The 25,240-nt window shown below is 50.5% G+C and overlaps 1 protein-coding gene across 13 annotated transcripts in view; it reads right to left on the bottom strand.

Moving 5' to 3' along the window:
* The window catches only part of LOC118207290 (arginine-glutamic acid dipeptide repeats protein-like), a 183,462-nt gene that overhangs the window by 17,698 nt on the left and 140,524 nt on the right, over positions 1 to 25,240 (bottom strand). For all 13 annotated transcript variants that reach the window (XM_035380702.1, XM_035380704.1, XM_035380703.1 and 10 more), the window contains 2 exons: positions 22,779 to 22,877; positions 11,201 to 11,281 (listed from right to left, as the gene is read on the bottom strand). In XM_035380702.1, coding sequence (XP_035236593.1) covers positions 11,201 to 11,281; positions 22,779 to 22,877 — 180 coding nt within the window. The remainder of the gene's footprint in view (positions 1 to 11,200; positions 11,282 to 22,778; positions 22,878 to 25,240) is intronic.

A 25,240-nucleotide genomic window follows, 5' to 3' on the forward strand; every position in this document is an offset into this window, starting at 1 on the left:
ATCCACACTCCTCTGCCACACTCCCGAAATGACACTGGAGTGTGCGCATGAGCTCATCCACTCCTCTCTCCCGAGCTCTGCCCATCTCATCTCTCTCCAGCCCTCTCATCTCCCCCCACTCCCCCCATCTCTCTCTCCCTCTCCCCCCATCTCTCTCTCCCTCTCCCCCCATCTCTCTCTCCCTCTCCCCCATCTCTCTCTCCCTCTCCCCCCAGCTCTCTCTCCCTCTCCCCCCAGCTCTCCTCTCTCCCCCCATCTCTCTCTCCCTCTCCCCCATCTCTCTCTCCCTCTCCCCCCAGCTCTCTCTCCCTCTCCCCCCAGCTCTCCTCTCTCCCCCCATCTCTCTCTCCCTCATCTCTCTCTCCCTCTCCCCCCAGCTCTCCTCTCTCCCCCCAGCTCTCTCTCCCTCTCCCCCCCATCTCTCTCCCCTCTCCCCCCAGCTCTCCCCTCTCCCCCAGCTCTCCCCTCTCCCCCCATCTCTCTCTCCCCTCTCCCCCAGCTCTCCCCTCTCCCCCCAGCTCTCCCTCTCCCCCCAGCTCTCCTCTCTCCCCCCAGCTCTCCTCTCTCCCCCCAGCTCTCTCTCCTCTCTCCCCCCATCTCTCTCTCCCTCTCCCCCCATCTCTCTCTCCCTCTCTCCCCCAGCTCTCTCTCCAGCTCTATTTTGCAGCCCTGCTGCAGAAGGCTCTGTGCTGGAGAGCTGCAGCCAGTGACAACATAAGCTCGGCATTAAGAGATGTTTCAGAGCGCTTCCATCTCCCGGACATTTCTGGGGGGGGTGGATTAGCCGACAAGGCGGGGGGCTTAAGCTCACATCTCGGAGCTGATGTTGCTTTCAATCCTGACCCTGCCTGGAACCGCCGATCACATGGTGCGAGCGAGCGAGCGAGCGAGGGGAGAGAGGGCAGAGAGCTTTCACCAATGGAAACCATGCACAACCATTTTACACGCACAGGCCTAGAAAAATGATTTTCTTTAATCCCTGTGTATTCTCCGAAAGCATAGGACGAGAAAGAGAGGGAGACAGAGAGCAGGAGAGGGAGGGATAGAGAGAGGGGGGAAAAGGAAAGAAAGAGTGAGAGGGAGCGGGTGAGAGAAAAGAAGAGGGAGAGACGGAGCGAGAGAGGGGGAAGGAGAGAGAGGGAGAGAGCGAAAGAGAAAGAGGGAGAGAGAGAGAGGGAAAGGAAGAGAGCGAGAGAGAGAGAGAGAGGGAGAGAGTGAGTGAGAGATAGAGAGAGAGAGAGAGAGAGGGAGAGAGAGAGAGAGAGAGAGAAAGGGAGAGAGGGAGAGAGCGAGAGAGAGCATGAGAGAGAGGGAGAGAGAGAGAGAGAGAGCGAGAGAACGAGAGAGAGAGAGGGGGGAAGGCCCTCCCTGTCCAGCGCAGGGCTGTGTGTGCAGGGTGGCCGTTAGTGCTGAAGTCATGTATTTACCCTGTGGTCCCGGCCGGGCCCTCGCTGGAACAGATGCTTTCTGTTTTTCCTGGCACAGCTGTGAGGGAGCCACACAAGGCCCGGCTCTGACAGCGAGCCAATCGGTTACAGCCAGGGCGAGAACACGGAGGGAGGGAGGGAGGGAGGGAGCGGGAGAGTGCGGGGACCAGGCTGTACGGGCCGTACCAACTGCAGCCACAGCACGGAGAACTACACCTTTACTACACCCGTACAACAAACCAGCTGCACACCCAAACTGCAGCCACAGCACGGAGAACTACACCTTTACTACACCCGTACAACAAACCAGCTGCACACCCAAACTGCAGCCACAGCACGGAGAACTACACCTTTACTACACCCGTACAACAAACCAGCTGCACACCCAAACTGCAGCCACAGCACGGAGAACTACACCTTTACTACACCCGTACAACAAACCAGCTGCACACCCAAACTGCAGCCACAGCACGGAGAACTACACCGTTACTACACCCGTACATAAACCAGCTGCACACCCAAACTGCAGCCACAGCACGGAGAACTACACCTTTACTACACCCGTACAACAAACCAGCTGCACACCCAAACTGCAGCCACAGCACGGAGAACTACACCATTACTACACCCGTACAACAAACCAGCTGCACACCCAAACTGCAGCCACAGCACGGAGAACTACACCTTTACTACACCCGTACAACAAACCAGCTGCACACCCAAACTGCAGCCACAGCACGGAGAACTACACCTTTACTACACCCGTACAACAAACCAGCTGCCCACCCAAACTGCAGCCACAGCACGGAGAACTACACCTTTACTACACCCGTACAACAAACCAGCTGCACACCCAAACTGCAGCCACAGCACGGAGAACTACACCATTACTACACCCGTACAACAAACCAGCTGCACACCCAAACTGCAGCCACAGCACGGAGAACTACACCTTTACTACACCCGTACAACAAACCAGCTGCACACCCAAACTGCAGCCACAGCACGGAGAACTACACCATTACTACACCCGTACAACAAACCAGCTGCACACCCAAACTGCAGCCACAGCACGGAGAACTACACCTTTACTACACCCGTACAACAAACCAGCTGCACACCCAAACTGCAGCCACAGCACGGAGAACTACACCGTTACTACACCCGTACATAAACCAGCTGCACACCCAAACTGCAGCCACAACTACACCTTTACTAGAGTTTACATCAAACCAGCTGCACACCCAAACTGCAGCCACAGCACGGAGAACTACACCTTTACTACACCCGTACAACAAACCAGCTGCACACCCAAACTGCAGCCACAGCACGGAGAACTACACCGTTACTACACCCGTACATAAACCAGCTGCACACCCAAACTGCAGCCACAACTACACCTTTACTAGAGTTTACATCAAACCAGCTGCACAACCAAACTGCAGCCACAACTACACCTTTACTAGAGTTTACACCAAACCAGCAGCACAACCCAAACTGCAGCCACAGCACGGAGAACTACACCTTTACTACAGTTTACACCAAACCTGCAGTACGTGCTAAATTCTACCTGTGACAACATGCTGCATTGGATCATTACTTCCTCAGCCACTTCCATTCATCTATTATTGATGTCCTGGAAAGGGTCAATGGGTTAAATGGAAGCTGCATTTCAGGGGGAAAAGTGGCTGAAGACTGGAACCATCTACTATCTCCCCAGATCAGCATCCCAACACCTACTCCTCCATCCGAGTAGCACTACAGAATGGGGGATATTGAACCCGGGGAAAAAGGCAACCCAAAAATGGCCCTGCCTTCACTGCTGACACTGCAAGGTTAGACAGAACGCTGTCTGCGGGACAAGCCAAACCCTCCTGTGTGGAAAACAAGCAGGAGGAAAAAAAAAAAAGCTACACTGAATTACCAGGCAGTTCAGAGTGGAACGGATGGTGGAATGTGTACAATTTTAATGTGATCGGTCCGGACAAGCACAGCGTCTGTGAGCTCCACACAGCTGCAGAAGAGTCTCCGTTTCAGACAGACCCCGGAGAAATCACGCACCGACACGTCTGAATACAGAGTCAGCAAAAAGAAAAGAAAAAAAGAGTGTGTGTGTGTGTGTGCGCGTGCGCATGTGTGTGTGTGTGTGAATGTGTGAGTGTATGTGTTATATAAACTCAACATTCTGCAACATCACACTAAGACCAAATAAAACTAGTGATGCACAAGCTAAATCACCAAGCTAAAAATGACAATGCAAAAATGCCTCTGACGCTTATGCCACAGCTTTTAAATCCGTTTCCTGTACTGTGTAAATTTATTTTACCTGATGGATGGGGCATGTGACCTAATGCACAGCAAGTATAAACATTACTGAATTACATATGCCTGCTAACTGCATTCTTATTAGTACATACATTGCAGGTATAACCCACAGCAGAGAGAGAGAGAGAGTGAGAGAGAAAAAGAGAGAGAGAGTGAGCAGGAGAGAGAGAGAAAGAGAGCAGGATAGAGAAAAAAGCGAGAGACCAGGAGAGAGAGAGAGAGAGCAGGAGAGAGAGAGAGAGAGCGAGGAGGAGAGTGTGTGAGAGCGGTGTGTGACCAGTGAAATGGCCTTGGACAGAGAGGCAGGCCGTGGCGGGGTGCTGGGTAGGTAGCGGATCCCGCTGCGTTTGGAAAGGGCGAATGAGCTCTCCTTTCACAGGTCGGAGAAACACGAGCAGGAAAACCTGCGTTTGCGTTCTCCCTGCAGCTGCTGCCTCTGCCAATGAGAACAGCCCGTGCTGAGACAGACACACTGTAGCAGGAGGTGGATCACCTGCCCCCCCACCCCCGCCCAAGCACCCCCACACACAGCCAAACCCCCCCCTCACAAAACCAGGCAGCTTTAAAGCTGTCACACAACCACATCAAAGCTGCAACAAAACCCACTCAGTGGCATTCTCCACTTCCTGTTCTGTACTACCTACATTAAAACTGCTTTCTTCCTTGGGGGGGTGGGGGTGGGGGGTGGGAGGCGGTGTTCGTACTTACATTACATACCTCCATGGCATTTTAAGAATATGAAAGAAGAAGAAAAGAAAAGGAAAAAAATGTCCCCACACCTCCCATGCCTAAAAGGGAAATGGCATTAAAAACAGTCAGAGTGCAGCAGCCCTGTGACATTTTTAACATCCCTGAAACAACCACCGCTCGGCCTCCTCGAACCCCCGTCAGCCGCTCCCCAACGCGCGCAAAGCTCCTTTTAATTAAAAACAAGCCTTTTAATTAAAAGGGCCACCGTGGTATTTAGACTCATAAGCCGCGGTTGGAGGCTGGCGGCCGGAGTGAATTACGTCTGAGGTCTGCGCGGAGAGCGACCCCGCCGAAATCTGGCTACGAGGCGGCGCGCCAAGAACGCCGCCGCCGCCGCCGTCGTCCCTCGGAGAAGGACGGGGCTGGAGGGAGCCCAAACCTGCCGTGCTCCACCGTTTCAAAACTGAGCTCAAACGGTGTTTAGAGCCTCCGAAGAGCTGGTTGATTCTGGAATGTTTTTTTTCAGAACCCTCAGGGTTCTCTAGAACACCACGGCTTCCAGTTACCAGCGGCGACTGTGACATCAGCATTAGAATGCTCAGTTACTCTCAGTTCACCTTCATGTGCTTTAATATCAGAGCAGATGAGACGGTGGGATTTCACGGGTAACCGGTTAGCCAATCAGAGCTACGGAAACACGCGTGCACGCACACACACGGACGCACGCACGCACTTAGGCGAGCGCTTCCTGCCCTTGTCCTTGATTTGGCTTTATTATAAAGCAGCGTTGGGGGAAACGCAGGCAGGCTGGGCTGGGCTGGGCTGGGCTGGGCTGGGCTGGGAGTGTTTACTCAGGGCTGGGCGCTCATGCCTGGCAGGGCTGGGGCTTTATGGGAAACGCAGCTAATCAGGGCGGGGAGAGCAGCAGCAGCAGCAGCAGAGGCACACCGTGTCTCGCTCTCCCATCCTGGACAACAGCCCGGAATGTTCCGTACACCCCCCCCCCCTCCCCCCCCCGCCCCCCCTCAGTTAGCGCTGCAGTCGTATCTGCACACGGTCCCGGGCCAAGCAACCCAATTCGTGTGAGGTCAGCTTTTTCTGGCACATAATGTTTTTTTTTTTGTTTTTTTAAAACATTCCCTATTAATGTGTATGCCATGTATTGGAGGAGGGGGAAAAAAGCAGAAATGGAGTAACAGTAGAAAACGCTACCCACCGTTACTTAAACCTTAAAACTGAACTGTGCTGCTCTACCTCCCAGGCTTATGCAACCTTTATGCAATCTTTAAGAGAGCAAGAGGAGGAGCAGAGGACCGTGAGGAAGATAAATCAGACCCCCCCCCCCCCAGGGGTACCAACTGAAACTTAGACTGCGAGGCTGTGGGCACGGAGGCCAGCTCTTCACCCAAAGCAAGAGGGAGCTCTTTTTCAGCTGCAGGAGAAAGCTGGATTTTATTTTATTTTTTGTTTCTATTTAAAAGTCAAAGGTGCGTGTGCAACCATGCATTTCCTACCTCTGGTAATTGCCCCCCTTCTCTCCACCCCCCCCCCCCCCCCCCCCACCACAATTTAAAGAGCAGTTTGCGTTCGATCGGCTGCACAGGATGAATCTGGCCGTGTGCTGCTCGTGGGAGCAGGTATTAATGGAGAGAGAGGGAGGGAGTGAGAGAGAGGGAGAGGGAGAGAGAGTGAGAGAGGGAGAGAGAGTGAGAGAGGGAGAGGGAGAGAGAGGGAGAGAGCGAGAAAGAGACTGGGAGAGGGAGAGAGAGGGAGGGAGAGTGAGAGAGGGAGAGGGAGAGTGAGCGAGAGAGAGAGTGAGAGAGGGAGAGGGAGAGTGAGTGAGCGAGAGAGAGAGTGAGAGAGGGAGAGTGAGTGAGCGAGAGAGAGAGTGAGAGAGGGAGAGTGAGTGAGCGAGAGAGAGAGTGAGAGAGGGAGAGGGAGAGAGGGAGAGAGAGAGAGGAACTCTCCCATCGAGCAGAAAGGCCATACAGAGCAAATAACACAGCCGCTGCTGCCGTCACATTCGCACTCATGAATATGTGCATCTCCCAACACCCCCCCCGCCCCCCCCCAAAAAAAACAGCACCCCAGGAACATCCAGCCAGGAACGGCAGATCGTTTCAGCGAGCACGGAACTGGTAATGCATTCTTTTCAAACCCTCCGAGTGCACACATATTTATTTATTTATTTACTTATTTTTTGGGGGGGAATACATTGGGATTTAGAGAGCAGCCGCTGACACAGGAACACTCCTGCATACACAAACGCAGCTGTAATATAAGCTACTGTGTGCGTCGCAGAGCCCCAGCACAAAGGCTGCTCGGGCCTGCAGTGCCAGCTCTCACGCCCCGGTACAAACAGGAAGCCGAGCTGGAAAGCCCTTCGCCTTTTTTGGACCCGAAAGCAGGAAAGCAGGAAAGCACGGCTCCCATGGATTGTTCTTATTTTCCAGTCTGAAAACGCGGTGTTTTTGTCTAAAACTTGCTTTGGCTTTCAGTTCGAGGTCTTCACGGTCGAGTCAAAGCGCTCGGGGTCGAGCAATTCCCCATCTACTCAGAGGACAAGAAAACTGCGATAAGGAAACGACAGGAGGCTCCTCCCCTTCCGCACACAGTATATCGCTTTGCTTCAATATATATTCACATATAATATAAAAACACTGCACATTTCATCAGTTACAGTGTAAGATGTGCTCTATGTGTACAAATGTACTTGCAATTTCAGTTCTGTTTGATAATGTACTTTAATTTCAAGGCGAATAAGGGCCTGCACTGAACACAAGAGGAATCGGGGTATGTGCCGTACAGTAGCAGGCGCGTGCGGAGCGTCTATTTCGGGCCTCCCTGCAGAGGCATTTGGAATGTGTAACCGAATCAGAGCTGATGGTGACGCGCGCGGAGCCTGACCCGCTGTGCGTGGGCCGCTTGGAACGGCTAGGCACTGATTAACACACGAGCGCGAGAGGGAAACGCAGCTCAACGCAGGAGGGATTTACAGAGCACGGCGAGGCAGCCCGGGCAAACCAAAGCAGAGGGGGGAATGAAATCAGAGGGGGAAATGAAATCAGAGGGGGAAAATTAAATCAGAGAGAAAATGAAATCAGAGGGGGAAATGAAATCAGAGGGGGAAAATTAAATCAGAGAGAAAATGAAATCAGAGGGGGAAAAATGAAATCAGAGGGGGGAAATGAAATCAGAGGGAAAAGGGGGGAAATGAAATCAGAGGGAAAAGGAGAAAAATAAAAACAGAGGGGACAAATGGAATCGGGGAAAATAAAAATGAAAAATGAAATCAGAGCGGGGAAATAAAAAAGGGGAGGAATGAAATCAGAGGGTGGAATGAAATCAGAGGGGGGAATGAAATTGGAAGAAAAATGAAATCAAAGGGAAAATGAAATCAGAGGGGGAAAATAAAAATGGGGGGAATGAAATCAGAGGGGGAAAATGAAATCAGAGGGGGGAATGAAATTGGAGGAAAAATGAAATCAGGGGGAGGAAATAAAATCATAGGGGGGAATGAAATCAGAGGGGGAAAATTAAATCGGGGGAATGAAATCAGTGGAAAATGAAATCGGGGGAATGAAATCAGAGGGGGGAATGAAATCAGAGTGGAAAATGAAATCAGGGGAAAATGAAATCAGAGGGTGGGATACAGGGCCCAGTTTCACAGGCCTGGTACTGTGTAAAAGCAGAAAGTATTAAGAGAATTAAGAGAGATATATTTTCTCACATAGCAACTAGCCTACATGCTCTGCGTGACTGCATTTAACGTTTGAGAATTTTATTATATTTTTTGAAGACTGTCCAAAAGAATTGGAAATGGCTGAAGCAATAGCGTAATACTGGGGAGTTGGGGACCACAATAATATATACGTACCAACTATTGATTTTCAGATTTACTAAACATGTGTACAGTTACAATACCTAGTTCTTCCACCCAGCCCTTACTGAAGTGCGCTACAGTACCTGGGCCTGAGTACTGAGCCCTGTGTAGTCCACAGCCGGCTCCTCTTCCTCATTTTGTAAACAGCAGGCGTCCGTGGCCTCGGCGGGAGGAAGACTCTTTTATGGACCGAGTTTCTGCTGACGATGCGAGAACGATGCGAGAACCAGCCCGCACGCCTCTCTCTCTCTCATTCTCTTAATGCAACGCCCAGGGTGTACGCCGATGTGGAGCTGCTCCAGGAGGCGGGGTTAACTGGCACTGGGGTGCTCCTAGGGGGCGGGGTTAACTGGCACTGGGGTGCTCCTAGGGGGTGGGGTTAACTGGCACTGGGGTGCTCCAGGGGGCGGGGTTAACTGGCACTGGGGTGCTCCTAGGGGTAGGGTTAACTGGCACTGGGGTGCTCCAGGAGGCGGGGTTAACTGGCACTGGGGTGCTCCTAGGGGTAGGGTTAACTGGCACTGGGGTGCTCCAGGGGGTGGGGTTAACTGGCACTGGGGTGTTCCAGGGGGCGGGGTTAACTGGCACTGGGGTGCTCCAGGGGGCGGGGTTAACTGGCACTGGGGTGCTCCAGGGGGCGGGGTTAACTGGCACTGGGGTGCTCCAGGGGGCGGGGTTAACTGGCACTGGGGTGCTCCAGGGGGCGGGGTTAACTGGCACTGGGGTGCTCCAGGGGGCGGGGTTAACTCTCACTCGTTCAAATGTTTTTTTTCTTAGTTTTTTTTTTTTACGATGACAAGGTCGCCGAGGAGGGCGAGCCGAGCCAGTCTCCACGAGGCGCGTTACGTAACCCTTCATTAAAACCGTCCCGTCTGCGTACGGGGGGGGGGAGAGAGACCCCCACAGGACTGCATACGGGAGCAGCACAGAGACTGTGACACAAACGCTGCTTCCCCTGAGGAACAGGCCTCCCCCAAAGCCTCAAAATCACAACATCTGCATCACAACATCTGCAAGCAGCTGCTTTTAAAGTCCCATTTAAATACAAATTTAAATACCCAGGGAATGTTAAAAAAAGGGAATTAGGAAAAAAAAAGGGAATTAGGAAAAAGAAAAGTTATTTTCCCATTAATACTGCACTTGTTTTTTTTTCCACACGTGCAGATTTACCATTCAGAAATCTGGAGAATCAACCCAAACGCGGTACAAACAGGCTGTCCACCAATGACAGCAGTGGGTATGTACTGTATGTACACACTGTACATACACGCTATGTATGTGTGCACACGTATGTGCACACACTGCAGGAGTTTGTTTAGGTATTTACTTAGCTGTAACTCCTGAGTGGTGGTAATACCAGGGTCACAGGCTGCTGCTATTCCATCTGCATTTGTCGGGGGAAATAAATAAAACATTAACAGGGAAAAAAAAAAGGTCAATGTGACCCCCTGAAGCAGAACACCGACGCGTTCCAGTGAGCAGACCGCCAAGTATTAGTGTATTTACAGAAAGCACGAGCGGCAGCGGGCAATCTGTGCCCTTTCCAGAGTTTACCCCGTGTTCTTTTCCAGCTGACCTAGAACAACAGAACGCATATGTATGTTTTTTTCCATGTAGGACATGCGACAAAGTGAAAGCCGGCCCGATGGCAGCGACGTAAAAACACGAGCGTTCCACACGCAGGACAGGCTAGCGGCGATGCTACGTTAGCCACGTGCCCAGCCCGTGCGCGGTCCCCTCCCGCGGAGCAGAGCCTGATGACAGGCGTGCGTCCCGACGGCGTCGGGCCCGGGCCGAGACCAGCGGGCCGACGGGCGACGCGCACGGCGGCGTTGCGTAACTCCGCGGAGGCCCAGAGAGAGAGAGAGTGGGCGGGCGGCGATGACCTTTCCGCTCGCCGCCATTAATCACAGCCTGACTGCGTAGCGCTCCTGCTCGGGAGCTAACCGCTAGCCGCGGCTGCTACTGGGAACCCGCTAACGAGATCGCAAACTCACGCGTGCCGAGCGGAGGGGACGCTAGGGGGGGTGTATCAGCCGCCAACGATGACGAAACAAGCAGAAAAGTCCTCATTTAAATAAATAAAGTTACAAAAATAAAGTTAATCGTGCACAGCTAAAGAAATGCGCACAGAGCATTTGTGAGAAGGATATAATATCCGCACACCGAAATCAAAAGTTTCTAAGAAAGTGTTACATTAGTAACAAAACATTTTGGTCGCGAAGACCTTCATGAGGCATCCCAAAACCAAAAAATAACAGGAGCGCTACAGGCGGGAAAATGACCTGTTCTGGGTGAAATAAGCGTTTGCTCAGGTGATAAAAAGCTCAGTTTCCTCTGAGCAACAGGCAGGCTTTGATTGACAGGTTCACTGACGGGCTGTGTTTGATGGGTGATGAATGTGTGTGGTGCCGGCAGACACCGCACACGGCAAAGGAAATTGAAACCAAAACAATCAGTTCCAGGTCAGAGGTCGCAATTAGGCTTGAGTGATGTGTGCAAAAAGAGAGGGGGAAAGGCACAGAAGTATAAAAAATAAAAAATAAAAAAAAACTTTCTCCCAGTAAGAAATATTCAGCACTAGGAGTACTTCCATATATTAACCACTCCAGCCCATGCACACTAACAATGCACTTATCGCAGTTTTGTTTAAATATTTAACTTTGTGGTGACAACTATTTTTAAGGAATAAATAAAAAAAACACATAGCGACAACAAGGTCTCAAGCTGTCATTTTAAAAATACAATCTGAATACACTGCAACAGTGAAACAAGCATGCATATCAGTTTCAGGAAAAATAAAGGCGACTGACTTCATGGGACTCAACGGGGTTTTGGCTTTCCCTACAGAGAGAAAACGTCGAGCCTTCCTTACCGTTTCCTTGTTGGGCAGCAACTCCTTGCGAATCCTGAAGAAGTTCTTGCCGTACTGTCTCAGCCCTTTAATGAACCGCTTCTGTTTTTTTCATAAAAAAAGAAAAGAGAGAGAGAGAGAGAGGGGAAAAAAAGAGGATCAGCCACAATCAACAGGAATGCTTCCACGGAAAAGAAACGAGCTTCGAAACGCCACTGCGTTCCGTTTTTTTTGTTATTTGTTTTTATTACGAACTTCTGAGGTTCACAGCGCTTTTGTTCTGCAGTTATGCGAGGATAAAAAAAGGGAAAAGGAAATGAGAAAAAGCAGGAAGACAGCAATAAAATAAAAAGCAAAGCAGCGAACTGCGAAGACAGCACGGCGTGTTTTTGTAACACCAACTCAGACGGACGATGAAAATATCGGGCGCCGGACGCCTTCGGTCGAGCCCAGCAGTAAGTTTGACAAGTTCCCATGAATCACGCAGCGCGCAGGCTGGCTGTGCGCGCACACAGAACATTTCTCTTCATTACGCGTTTTTCTCTTCTGCTCGGAAAAAAAACCTCAAAATGCAGCGTGAAATTCCTGCACGAGCCAGGGGGAGAGTTTTTATAAATCTACTTTTTACGCGTGAAAAAAAAAAAAAAAAAACTCCGGCGGTATACGCGCGACGAGACCCGCGGACGCCGAGGAGAAGCCGCGCGACGCGGCGGGCGAGTGGAAACCGAACGAGGAACAGAAACGACGACTCCGAAAACAACGTCGCTCAAATTCACTCGAAACAAGAAAGAAAAAAAACGCAAAAGACCACCATTCCAAAGGGGGAAAAAGCGCTCATACCTGTTCCTTTAAGAGCCAGTGCCCGCAGGAGCCATTTAAAACACACACACACACAGAGGCGCAAAACAGTCACAAGCAGCCAGCCAGACTGCCCACAGATTTACTTTTCCAGCTCCGCTCCGCAGACAGACCCTCTCTCGCTCTCTCTCTCTCTCTCTCTCTCTCTCGCTCTCTCTCGCCACGGCGACGCGATCCCGCCGCTCCCGCTAAGTAACTCCGTCAGAAAGTCGGCGTAGAGCGCCGAGCAAATCCCCACATCCGGCCTCGGGGCGCGCCACGGATTCGAGGCGCAAATCCACAAAGTCTCGGAAGGTGGGCAAGCGCCTTTTTTTTTTTTTTAAAAGCAAGAAACAGCTTGTCACTCTGTGCTCCTCCACTACAAAGGGGGGACGGCTTTACATGTGATCTCTCTGCTAGAGAGCCTCGGGGCTGCGGGGAGACTGAAAACCCGGGGCGGAGCGGAGCGCCGGGCTGCGTGACGGAGCGCGGAGCCGACGCGTCTCTGAGCGGAGAGAGCCCCTGAGCCGCAGCGAGCCGGAAAACCTGGAGCGGAGCGGAGCGGAGGTCTCTGAGCCTGGGCTCGACAGCGCTGGCTTCAGGTCCCTCTGCCGAGCGCAAACCCAAATGGCAGCCTGCCCTTATCCGTTCCATTATACCAGCGCAGCCTCCCGCTGCTGTCTCTGAACACAGAGAGCTATCTGCTCTCATACTGCCTGCTCAGAGTGGTTTACACACACTCACACACTCGCTTGCATGCTCCCACGCTCGCACGCACACACACACACACATGTACACACACACACACGTATGCACACACACACATGCACGGGGAGGGAAGGCTTGGAGCAGTGTCTGTGGAAAAAGGCCTTAGCCACAGTAGCAGGCGATGGGCACAGAGGAAAACCTGTCATGGAACTCCTGCAGACAGCAGGCTCAAGCAGCGAACACAACGGCCAAACTATTTCCTAACTCAACTGCTCTTTAACACCGACAGCCAATAAACTACCAGCGTTGCTGAGGGGATTCTGTGGGTCACATGTCTCACAGAGCAAGCCTAATGCAATATTACTCCCAGTAACAGAAACAGACAAACAGTGTTAAATTATATTTACAGATTTCCCCTTCCACCATGCATGCAAACCTCCCCAAACTTCAGTTAAGGATCACTCACAAAAGACAGGTACGAGGTAATTTAACACCATCTATTCCACTTCGATTTACACTCAAAAACAGAGGATACATCCAAAAAAAGAAAGACAATATGTAACATAACAGGAGTTTGCAGGAGCCAGAGATTTTCCAGTAGGTGGAGCCATCTACACCATTAGTGCTTCTGTGTGTACCATGCAGCCTATGTAAACCCTCATCTCCACTCCACTGAAGGCAACCAGAGCATCTCCACAACTGTCAGGGAACTCCCTGGTGCCAAAATCGCCTACATTAATATATTTGCTCGGCCTTAGAACGAGCCAGTTTATGAAAACACCCGACAAGCATTTATGTCAATCCCATTTAATTACCACTCTATTTATCACAGTACAGTAAATACAAATGTTCGCAAAAGAAAAAAAGTCTAAACATCAATTAAACTAATGATCAGAAATAAAAGTCTTGACCATTTTCACTGCTCTAAGCTGCTGTGAGGTAAATGAGGCTTTTAGGATGCTGGCACCGTCTCTCTGCGGACCACACACATTCACACACACACACACACACACACACACACACACACACACACACACACACACACACACGTGCACAAAACACTAACACAAGCAAACGTGCACACACGCACACACACATGCACAACACACATGCACACATACACACATACATACATACACACACACACACACGCGTGCACATTCTCACACTGGACACACACACACACACAGTCAGGCCCTACACACTTCCCTGACAGCAGCAGAGAGGTGGTACTCAGGCGGGTAAAAGCAGTGCACGCTGTGTGCAGCAGCAGGAGGGATCGCGTTACTCAGAACACAAGCCCAACTGAAACGAGACCGCACCTCCCATCAATACCACCCTCCACCCACGACCCTCCACCCTACTGCCTATAACTGCCCAACCAAACCTTCCATCCATACCACCCACAACCCACCCGCCACCAACTGCCCAACTGAACCGAGACCGCACCTCCCATCCCCACCACCCTCCACCCACGACCCTCCACCCTACTGCCTATAACTGCCCAACCAAACCTTCCATCCATACCACCCACAACCCACCCGCCACCAACTGCCCAACTGAACCGAGACCGCACCTCCCATCCCCACCACCCTCCACCCACGACCCTCCACCCTACTGCCTGTAACTGCGCAACTGAACCGAGACCGCCCCTTCCATCCGCACCACCCACCAGCCTCCACCTGCCAACCTCCACCCACCAGCCTCCACCTGCCAACCTCCACCCACCAGCCTCAAGCCTATAACTTCCCAACCGAACCGAGACCGCACCTCCCATTCACATCACCCACCAGCCTCCACCTGCCAACCTCCACCCACCAGCCTCAAGCCTATAACTGCCCAACCGAACCAAGACCGCACCTCCCGTCCACACCACCCACCAGCCTCCACCTGCCAACCTCCACCCACCAGCCTACAGCCCATAACTGCCCAACCAAAATGAGACCGCACCTCCCACCAACACCACCCACGACCCGCCACCCACAAGCCTGTAACTGCCCTGCCAAAACACGCAAACAACAACGTTCAGATCTCACACTTCCTGCAGGAAACAAAGCCACACACCCAAACAAGCCCGAGGAAGCCTGCTGCACACATCCACAGGAATATTTCACAGGAACAAAAACAAAAATAAAACCCACACGGGTCTCAGTGTGGCTGAATCACTGAAGTCGTAGGGTTCTGGGGGGTGTACTGGGGCAATGAGAATCGATTACATCTCCCGATACAACTGCAGCCGGCCATCCTGCTCTGATTAAGAGAGCGTAATGGGGCTCCCCCACCCCCCCGGCGTGGTGTTTACACTGTCCCGCAGGCAAGAACAGTGTGAACTGTCCCTCTCTCTCTCCCTCCATGTTGGCTCTGCTCTGCTCTATCCCTCTCCCTCCATGATGGCTCTGCTCTGTCCCTCTCCCTCCATGTTGGCTCTACTCTGTCCCTCTCCCTCCATGTTGGCTCTACTCTGTCCCTCTCCCTCCATGTTGGCTCTGCTCTGTCCCTCTCCCTCTCCCTCCATGTCGGCTCTGCTCTGTCCCTCTCTCTCTCCCTCCATGTTGGCTCTGCTCTGTCCCTCTCCCTCTCCCTCCATGTTGGCTCTGCCCTGTCCCTCTCTCTCTCCCTCCATGTCGGCTCTGCTCTGTCCCTCTCTCCCTCTCCCTCCATGTTGGCTCTGCTCTGTCCCTCTCTCTCTCCCTCCATGTTGGCTCTGCTCTGTCCCCCTCTCTCTCTCCCTCCATGATGGCTCTGCTCTGTCCCTCTCCCTCCATGTTGGCTCTGCCCTGTCCCTCTCTCCCTCTCCCTCCATGTTGGCTCTGCTCTGTCCCTCTCCCTCCATGTTGGCTCTGCTCTCAGGCTCCATTTCAGCAGCCTGGGCTCGCTGTGCTGTGCAGCGCTGCTCTGTGCTCTCGCCCCGCTAATAAATCACCCGCCAATCTGCACCGCCGATCGCTCCGCCCCCCCCCCCCCCCTCCCCCGCGCCCGTACTGCTCCGGTCTGCTGTCGCTAGGCAACCGTGCGAAGGGGGGGAATCGGGGGGAGACCGTGTGTGCAGCAGCGCTACCAAATTGCCAGGCGCTCTGCTGAAACAACAGGCTCCTCTCTGTCAGAAATCGTTCCAGAGATCTGGCTCTTTTCCCCGATTCTCTCTCTCTCTCTCCCCCCCTCCCTCCCTCTATCCCTCTCTCTCTCTCTCTCTCCTGTCTCTCTCTCTCTCCCTCTATCCCTCTCTCTCTCCCTCCCTCTCCCTCCTGTCTCTCTCTCTTGTCTCTCTCCCCCTCACTCCTTCCCTCTCTCTCTCCCTCCCCCCCCCCCCCCCCTGAGTGTAACAGTTCACGATTGTGAAGCAAAAGGCTGAATAGAAAAGGAGGAGTTGGCAGAAATAAAATAATGGAAAAACTCAAAAGGCCATTGTGATGTCTACAAGCTTCCTGTTCAAAAGTTAATTGCTAAAAGCTGCACAACTGGTTGAGATCATACCCACGTGTGTGGAAACAAAGAAAGGATACTGTCTACGAGATAAAAAAAAAACACAAAATGCATTCCGTATTCTCTCACTGACAAAACCACAGTCTAAATTACTCTAAACACAAATTATGCAAGTCTACTGTTCGGTTACCAAGTTGCTTTCCTTTTGCTTGCCTATCAAGACAAACTTCATACACATGAAAACAAGTAAGACAATATGGCATATGTTAAAACTAGAGGTGTGTGACAAAGAGATTATTTATGCTTGTAACTCTATATATACTGAAAAACATCAGTATCTATATGCACAACTGACACACTAGAAAGGTACCCTCTAGATTAGCTTGGATAAACATAAACATTCTAAAGCTGTATATAAACATTTTTTTAATCAGTAATTTTGAAACTTGTATATTGCTAATGTGTGTATGTTATTTATGTTACCAAAATACCTGGCGTGAAAACATTTTCATGAAACAAAGATACTCGTTTCGACTTGTACGTCTCCACAATCATGTGTGAATAATTTATGCCTCAGATGAATAATTCCAGGCAAGGACACACTAAGCATTAAGTTATGTACCGAGCTCCTGTAGGAGTCTATTTCAGCGTTCCAAGTGCGGTCACATGACTTCTGACTCTGAGCCAATGACACATCACAGCCCATAGCGCTGGATCGAGGTGAAGACCTTTGTTATTTAATGCCTTCGTGCTGTGGATCAGCTTCTGCTGAAAAGCCCAACCCATCACCCTTGAATTATATTTAACGGTCACACCGTACGTTGAAGAGGCATAATGGAATTAGATGCACTAAAGATGGCGTCTCTCTTGTACTGACCTCCATCTCATCAAACCACTGCCTGAGGAACTGCTGGAGCCTCATTGGGTTTAACATACATTACACATTACACACACACACTCACACACACACACAGGTAAAAAAATATGTCTTATTACTCCTTTAGTACTGCTCCTACAAACACTCATTTACAACAGTTGTGCTCAATGACTTACAAAACTGAATATATGAGCCCCACTTCTGACCTCAAGCACTGACTATCTCCAGATCTTTCCACGTAAAAGAGATCTACAGCCATTTGCACTTCCAGGCTGGAACATTTTAATCAATTACTTGATGGTATTGTTCCAAGTCTCTCCTTTCTGACCAATAATGAAAAGAACAAGGATTTTCCTTTTACTTTAAAGTTTTTCTCTTTGTTATAAACAAGCATTAAAAATGGACCCTAAAGATCAAGGAGTGACTGGAAAGATGAACAAACAAATAATAAAATATCAATCTCACCCGCACTTCACATTTACATTTTTTTTAAAGCAAGTCGCAGAGCACAAATCACCTCGACGTTTAAAAAACACAAAAGAGCGCAGGCAGCTAGAAATAATGTGCTGTTCCCACAACGGAAAGACCTTCGCTAACCTTACGAGAAACTTGGCTTCTGTTACAGAACCGGTGAGCGTGTGTTTATATAAACACACACACACACACACTCTCTCTCTCACACACACGCACACACACACACACACACACACACACACACACACTCTCACACACACGCACACACACGCACGCACGCATGCACGCACGCACACACACAAACACACACGCACTCTCTCTCTCACACACACACGCACAGTTACACACATGCACACAGACACAGCACACACGCAAGCGCACACACACACACTGCCCCACACACACACACACACACACACACACACACACACACACACACGCGCACACACTGCCGCTTCCAGGCACAGACTCAGCAGCCCCTCTCCTTCCAGATTTGCAGTGCGTTAGAGACGCTGCCAAGAGTTTCAGGAAATTCTCTGATCCTCCCTTCCTGCTCACTGCAGTCGGTATAAAACAGTCCCTGCACTTTCTGCAGCAGAGCGTGAAATAGAGCAGAGCTCCCACAGCCTATTAGTGCGTGCGTACACAACCACCGAGCTCCCTTACACTCAGTCTGCAGAGAGGCGGCTAAAAGCCATCCCACTTACCCTGCAGCCATCGCCTGCCTCAAACCCTAAAACTGCAAACAAACCTCCTCACAATCTGGATAAATCGAGTTTTAATATACAGTAAGAGCACACAGATGCTGGACATGACACTACCTGAAGCACTACCCAACATCACAGCCTCTGTGCGGTTTGTCTTCGAAACGGTCCTCATGAGTAATTTTTTCAGTTCCTTTCAGGAATGTGAAGAGTAAAACTAACTTGAAATGAACTACAAAAATGGAGGCACGGGGAGAACAGGAAGTGCGGAATCCACTGTGGCATTCCTGCTTCGGAAAGACCTCCATTTTCCCATTCAGGCAGAACCATCTGGGAGAGCGGAACGCAGGCTGCTGTCCCTGCAGGTCTGATTATCGCCACTGGGTGGCGCTTCTCTGGCCTTCAAACCTCCAATTTCCACTCCACACGAGCCACTTATCCAGTCTGTGGCCTCACACAGACCCATTCATCACCTGCAGACAGGCCGGGAGATAATTCACACTAAGCCTGAGGAATTGATGAGCCCGCTGGTATTGGGCATAGATCAGGCTCACGGAGATATCCAGTCCCCTCACTGTGTTGTTGTTTATTTGTCTTCACGGTCATCCATCTGATTCTGGGCCAAAAAAGTGCCGTCCGTCAGAGGAGTGTTGAAAGTAATGACAGGATATACACTGAACATTACACTCACAGACATACAGAAGAGATATTTAGGTTTTACAAAGAGAGACTTGTGTGCATGTGTATGTAACTCTGAAGGTAGTTAACATACTAAACCTCATATAGCTGAACGTTCACATCACTCAATGAACCACCCTAAAAAATAAACAAATAAAAATAGTGGCTGAAAAATATTGAATCAAATAACATCGAGAAAACGCTAGCAGCAGAGAGGGGAGTGGCGGGGGGGGGGGGGGGGGGGGGGGCAACTGACCCTGGAGATGAGAGGATTCTCTGAGTTCAGAAACCTTCACTGTCACTTTTACTCACATTTCAAAGATGGAGGGGTGGAGGGGGTGGGGAGGGGGGGGCAAGAGGAGGACGGAGGACAGGCGCTGAGGGGGAGTGATACAGGGCGGCGGCTGAAAGCCGATAAATAAAAGAGGAGGAGACGGGCCAAGGTCAGGGATAAATTTACACCTGTCCCTCACGGGGGGGGGGGGGACAGGCACAGTGTGAAACCCGATCCCTGAGGCTCCGCGTCCTCCGCCCTGCCGACGCGGGCCGGCCGCCCTGACCGCCAACCTGGGGGAGGAGAGTGCGACTCGGGCCTCACTCAGGGAGGGGACCACACCCGAAATCCCACGACCCCCACGGGCGACATTTAAAAAAGCGCCCCGGGACCTCTGATATATGCAATTATCCCACTGCTGCTAAGAAGCTCCACAGTGAAATTAACATTACACATGTCTCAATAGCAGCTATAACACACCAAACGCCCAACTCATATCTGCACATGCAAAGACTTCAGCCCTATGCTATGTGCGGCCAATGCTAACATTTACTGTATTTACTGTCTCTTGCTTGTACCTCCAGCTTATGAATAAAAACATGCAACTGAAGCTGAAATCTCTTCATTTTGATCCTAACATCTTAAACGGCACACCAACCCATAAAACAGACGGTCGAGTTGGTAGGCCTTACGACAAATAAGGTTGTCTGCCATTTTAAAAAAACAAAAAACAAAACAGAAAACAGTGCACAGAGCAGGCAAAGGCTGGCCGTACTAGAGCCAGGGGCAGTTTCGATTGGCTGGATTCAGGCGCAAGTAAATCGAGTGCTCGGGAGCTAATTAAGAGCGGGGAGGTGTGCTGGGGACAGTGTCCCCACACTGAGAGCTCTCTACAGCAGGGGCTGTGAACCCTGCCCTCAGCCACTGCCCATAAACAAACAGAATTAATAAGTTTGCGCGCGCGGACGGGAGGCTTAATCTGTTTCCGTTAGCCGCAGTTCTGCCCAGGGGCCCCGGCTTGGTACAAAACCGTCCATCACCTTTAATTAAAAAGCTCGTTTATTTATTTCACATTTGGTCCAGAGCGGGCCTAGATCTCTCCACTTGGCCCCGACACAAGCCACCTGCACAGAGCGGGAATAAAAATTAGCCCTGTTGCTAAAGTGGCATTTTTTTCCCCCAGAGCTGTGAAACCTGACACAGACGTTCACACGCGTTAGCAGAGTCCAGTCCAAATTATTTACGCTTTTTTTGCAGAATCACGCGCCGAATAAAACCAAATCAAATTACGGAGCTGTATGTTTCAGCGATTTCTTCTTTGTCCCGATGAGGTCCACCGCTTTCAAAGGGACGGAGTGTAGCACAGTGGGTAAGGAACTGGGCTTGTAACCGAAAGGTCGCAGGTTCGATTCCCGGGTAAGGACACTGCCGTTGTACCCTTGAGCAAGGTACTTAACCTGCATTGCTTCAGTATATATCCAGCTGTATAAATGGATACAATGTAAAATGCTATGTAAAAAGTTGTGTAAGTCGCTCTGGATAAGAGCGTCTGCTAAATGCCTGTAATGTAATGTAATGTAAAAAGCAAACAGCCAATGGCATTCACCATTCGCAGGAAGCATCTGGCAGATGCAGGCTAACAATAATCAGAGGTAAAACTATTACTGACAGATGAGAACACCCCAAACCTTTGCATGTCTTTAGCATATCAGAGGTCTCTTTAGATTAGGTACACAATTAGCTAGTCTTCTTGGGATTAAAGTAGTTGGTAGTTAGTAGCCTACGCAGTTACAAAGCCAACACAGGTAATGTTCTTTAAATTAGATGTCAGATCAGCGTTCCATTATTATAGCTAGCTACCAGTCCGGAATAAACATATTATTTAAAACCTGCACACTCAGGTTTTGACTGTTAAGTAAAATGCTTGATTAAAATTATTCAAGTAACTGTAATGAACCCCTTTCACAACAAACTGGATAGATGTAGTTGCTGTTGTATAAATTAACCACAAGGAGCTCAGAGCTTAGCAAGCAACACAGCTAGCGGGTACGCTACTATTCACCAACTAGCACCGTCTAATGGATTCATCAGAAAGTGAAAATTAATTCAGTAGCAACCAAAGAAAAAGGCAATTTCGGCAAGCGAGGAAATCGGCTGGGCTCAATTTACTGGCTAGGGTACTGAGGGCACACAGAGAAAAAGCCAAAGCCAATCTAAGGTATGTTAGGGACAAAATATTTTTTGAAATATTTAGGCAAATAATCCAGAGAACCTACAAACACACACTACTCAAGCTGTATTAAGATGGAATATACATCTTATATATGCTTATTAAGCATGACTAAAAATAAAAATAAATACTGTAGTTGCCTTCATGTTTGGAAAATGACTCTGCCTATATTGGTTAATCAACGTGACAAGACCTCACAAACTAAAATTCACAGAGAAGGCTGCACACAGCGACAAGTTTCCACACATTTCCCGGTTATATTTCACTAAGCGTTTCCATTAATTGGCCACAACCGAATGTTCAGTTTATTCAGTGTAGCCATTCACGCCCCTGACCTGCACCGCACAGGAGCACATTCAACCTTCAGCGGCCCAAACGGCTCTAGTCGTAGCATCGCAACTAGCAGCAGCCGAAATTCCACTTCCACCTCACCCTCTCGCGGAGCGTAAAAGCTGGAACAATTTCCCTCGCAATAAGAACCGTTCGGTGGCGGCCCAGTGCAATTCGGTTCCTTATTACAGAGCGGGCGAAAACAAATGCGGCTAAATTACCAATGTTCCCCTCTCCTCCTGGAGGAAGCGTGCTGCCAGGTGCGCCCACAGACGCCCCGATCTCTTTATAGACCCGCGCTCGGAGAAGTGATTCAGCGCACTCCGATTCTGCCAGCGTTTTCCCCCGTCTCCCAGACGCGCGCACCACAAACAGATTCAAACGGGCAGAGTGCATTAAACCAGGAACGGCACTTTGAGAACGCCGCGGCCCGAATGGAATGAATACATTTAGATAACCAAATCCGAGACGGGGTGAAAATGCACTAAAAAAAAGCACTGCACAGAGCACATCAGCAATCCAGAAGAGGTTTCCATTTAGAAGCTTTTCAGAGGCAACTTGAAGCTCAGCTAGGTGTGTGTGAGAGCGTGTGCGTGGTGACAGTGTCTGCGTGTGAGTGAGTGTGTGTGTGTGTGTGCATACATGGGTGTGCACGCATGCGTGCGCGTGTGTGTACGTGTGAGCATGTGTGCATGTGTGTGCGTGCGTGCAGGTGTGCGGTACCCGTACCGTGTGTATACGTGTGTGTAAGTCTGTGTACGTGTGTGTGCGCGCAAGTGTGTGTGAGTGCATGTACGTGCGTCTGTGTGCACGTGCACGCGTGTGTGTTTGTGCATGTGCATGTGTGCGTGAGTATGTGTGTCTGTGTGCGCTTGTGTGAGTGTGTGCGTATGTGTGTGTGTGCGCATGTGTGAGTGTGTGCGCATCTGTGTGTGTGTGTGTGTGTGTATGAGTAAGTGTGTGTGTGTGTGTGTGTGTGTATATGTATGTGTGTGTGTGTGTGAGTGTGTGTGTGTGTGTGTGAGTGTGTGTGCACGCGTGTGAGTTTGCATGACGTCTCTCACCACTTCGTCTTCAGACCAGCACTTCTCGATGAGTTTTGGAACGGGCTTCTTCACCAGCCGCTGGAGCGCCTTCCCCGCATCGTAATTACTCTCGTGCAGCTGTGGGGAGAAAAACAACACAGGAGGATGATATTCACCTGCACATATACCTGCTCATTAATAATCACTGCACTGTTAAGATACAGAAATGTATTGCGCACTAAAGAGGTTTGGTCTTCACACACAGTTATTAGGCATCTTATAACAGACGGAAGGGATGACATCACTGCTACCGTAAGCCAGAACAGCCAACAGGTTGTATTCACAGCTGGGGTGCAAAGCCGAAAATGTTGGGGGGGGGGCTGTTATCTGCTGGGAGACTGCCACTTTCACAGACAAGAGGCCCTGACATCAGAATGGAAATTTATGCTGCGCCGCTAAGATGGAAAGCAGATCATCAGCTCACAGAATTAGAATACTGATCTGTGCACAGCGTGTTCTGTGAAACAGGCCTGCCTTGGCCCCAGTTCATAAACCGCTCACCTGGGTTTCACAGTCTGAAACATGATTGGCGTCCACCACACATGCACAAGTGCACTCGCGTTAAATTGCATCTTAGATGTTTACACCGAGTTTCTCAGAGTCAAAGACGACGGCGCTTCAAAGATAAAATGGGAAAAATTGGCAAGACTGAGGCCTCACAAAACCAACCGAGGTCAAAAAAAAAAAAAAAAAAAACTCCAGCAAGAAGAAGGGAGGAAAAAAATGAGGAAAGATGAGTTGAATCATTCCATCAGGATGCTTTCACTCATTCGAGATGGGAACTGACCAACCCGTCACGTCCAGATGGGTTTTTAAATCTACTGCGGGGGCCCGGCTACGTCCCTCCACCCGCGCCCACCCGCTTTAGCATTGCAAATGGAGGGAAAAGGTCACGAGACAGGCGACCCGCCATCCGCATTTATTCCCGACTTATCTAGCGCTCGCCCTGAGAGTAATGTCCTATTTATTATGTTTTATATTACACCGCCTGCATTACCCCCCCCCCACCCTCCCCTGCATTTATTTTGGATGCAGAGGCGAATCTCCATCATCATGCATCATGCACCAGTCGCTGTGGGGCAGAGAGAGAGAGAGAGGAGGGGGGCTGGATTAGCATACCTCCGCACGCGCCCCCCCCCCCCCCCAGCACAGCGCCTCACAGCCTGTCACAGTGCGCCGCCGACACCGCGCCAAGCCGCCAATAAATTCCCCTCCCGGCAAATCACAGCTGTCAGAGCCCTGTCCCGGTTAATGAACCCATGAATTATACCTCCCCCCAACCCACCCCCCCACCCCACCCCCACCACCACCCCCACTCCGCTGACATTTCCCATCTAACGCATCAAAATATTGTTCTTTGCTTCTAATTTACGGCGGCATCATTCCAACCCCCCCCCCCCCAGCCCCACCAGCCAATCACAGGCTGCGAGCTCCTCAAGGCTTTCACCCCCCCAGTAGCGTACGACCCAGGTAAGATACGTAGAATATTCTACAAGAACCTGCAGGGCGATTTTTTTTTTTTGTTATAATAATTAGGTTTAAGAGACATTTCAGATAAAGCAAATGGCCTCGGTTGTTATGCGTGATCTAATGTGCGGAGGTTTGTACGTATGTAACAGAGACCACAACACAAAGAAAATAATCCTGACTCGGAGTGAATCCTGTATAGAATATGAGTGTGCAAACATCCATTTTTTAGGAGTAACTCAGCTACATGCTAGCAACAGTGCTGTCAAGATAGGAGTAAACATGGCTAAGGGTACTCTCCACCGAGCCCACATCTATTTGAGTTTGCCTGTTCTCAGGACTATGCTAATTTACAAACAACTGGCCTTGAATTTACCTCAACCTATAGCTCAGGCAGCCGGTGAATAAACGGCTAGAGAGCTAGCATGAACATATTGATTTTTACCGTTTTACCGCCAGACAGCACAAATATCAATGGGCTTCCCATTAAGCAAGGCAAACAGCAAAACAAGCCTGGCAGGGAGAGAGGTGGACAAAGCTAGCCGGAAACGGTGCACGAGCGAAGCGCTACACCTTTGTTTTTTGTTCTTCTGTTTTTTTTAAAGCAGCCGAATTGTCAGAATCGCACAGCGTATATTAGCCTGGGACAGCTACAGCTGCGCAGTTAATGAGCTGAGCCGTTTGCTGCGCCGAAGCGCGCGCGGAATCCCCGAGGCACGCTCCCGCGCATCGCCGCCGCCGCCACCCGCTTGTTTGGGAAGCCGTCGCCCGCGGACACAACCTGCAGCGATTCCAGCACACGGAAACGCCGCGCCCTGCTAAAGCAATTTCCCCGCAAAGCCCAACTCCCCGATGATCAATTACGGAGAAAATGACTCTTCCTGGTGCTCGCGGATGCTCAGAAAACCATCCCGCTTCTGCCCCACAAGCCTCACTGATGTCATCTTGCGTGACAGAAACTCAATCTCCCATGG

The sequence above is a fragment of the Anguilla anguilla genome, chromosome 11, assembly GCF_013347855.1.
Source record: "Anguilla anguilla isolate fAngAng1 chromosome 11, fAngAng1.pri, whole genome shotgun sequence".
Classification (NCBI taxonomy): domain Eukaryota; kingdom Metazoa; phylum Chordata; class Actinopteri; order Anguilliformes; family Anguillidae; genus Anguilla; species Anguilla anguilla.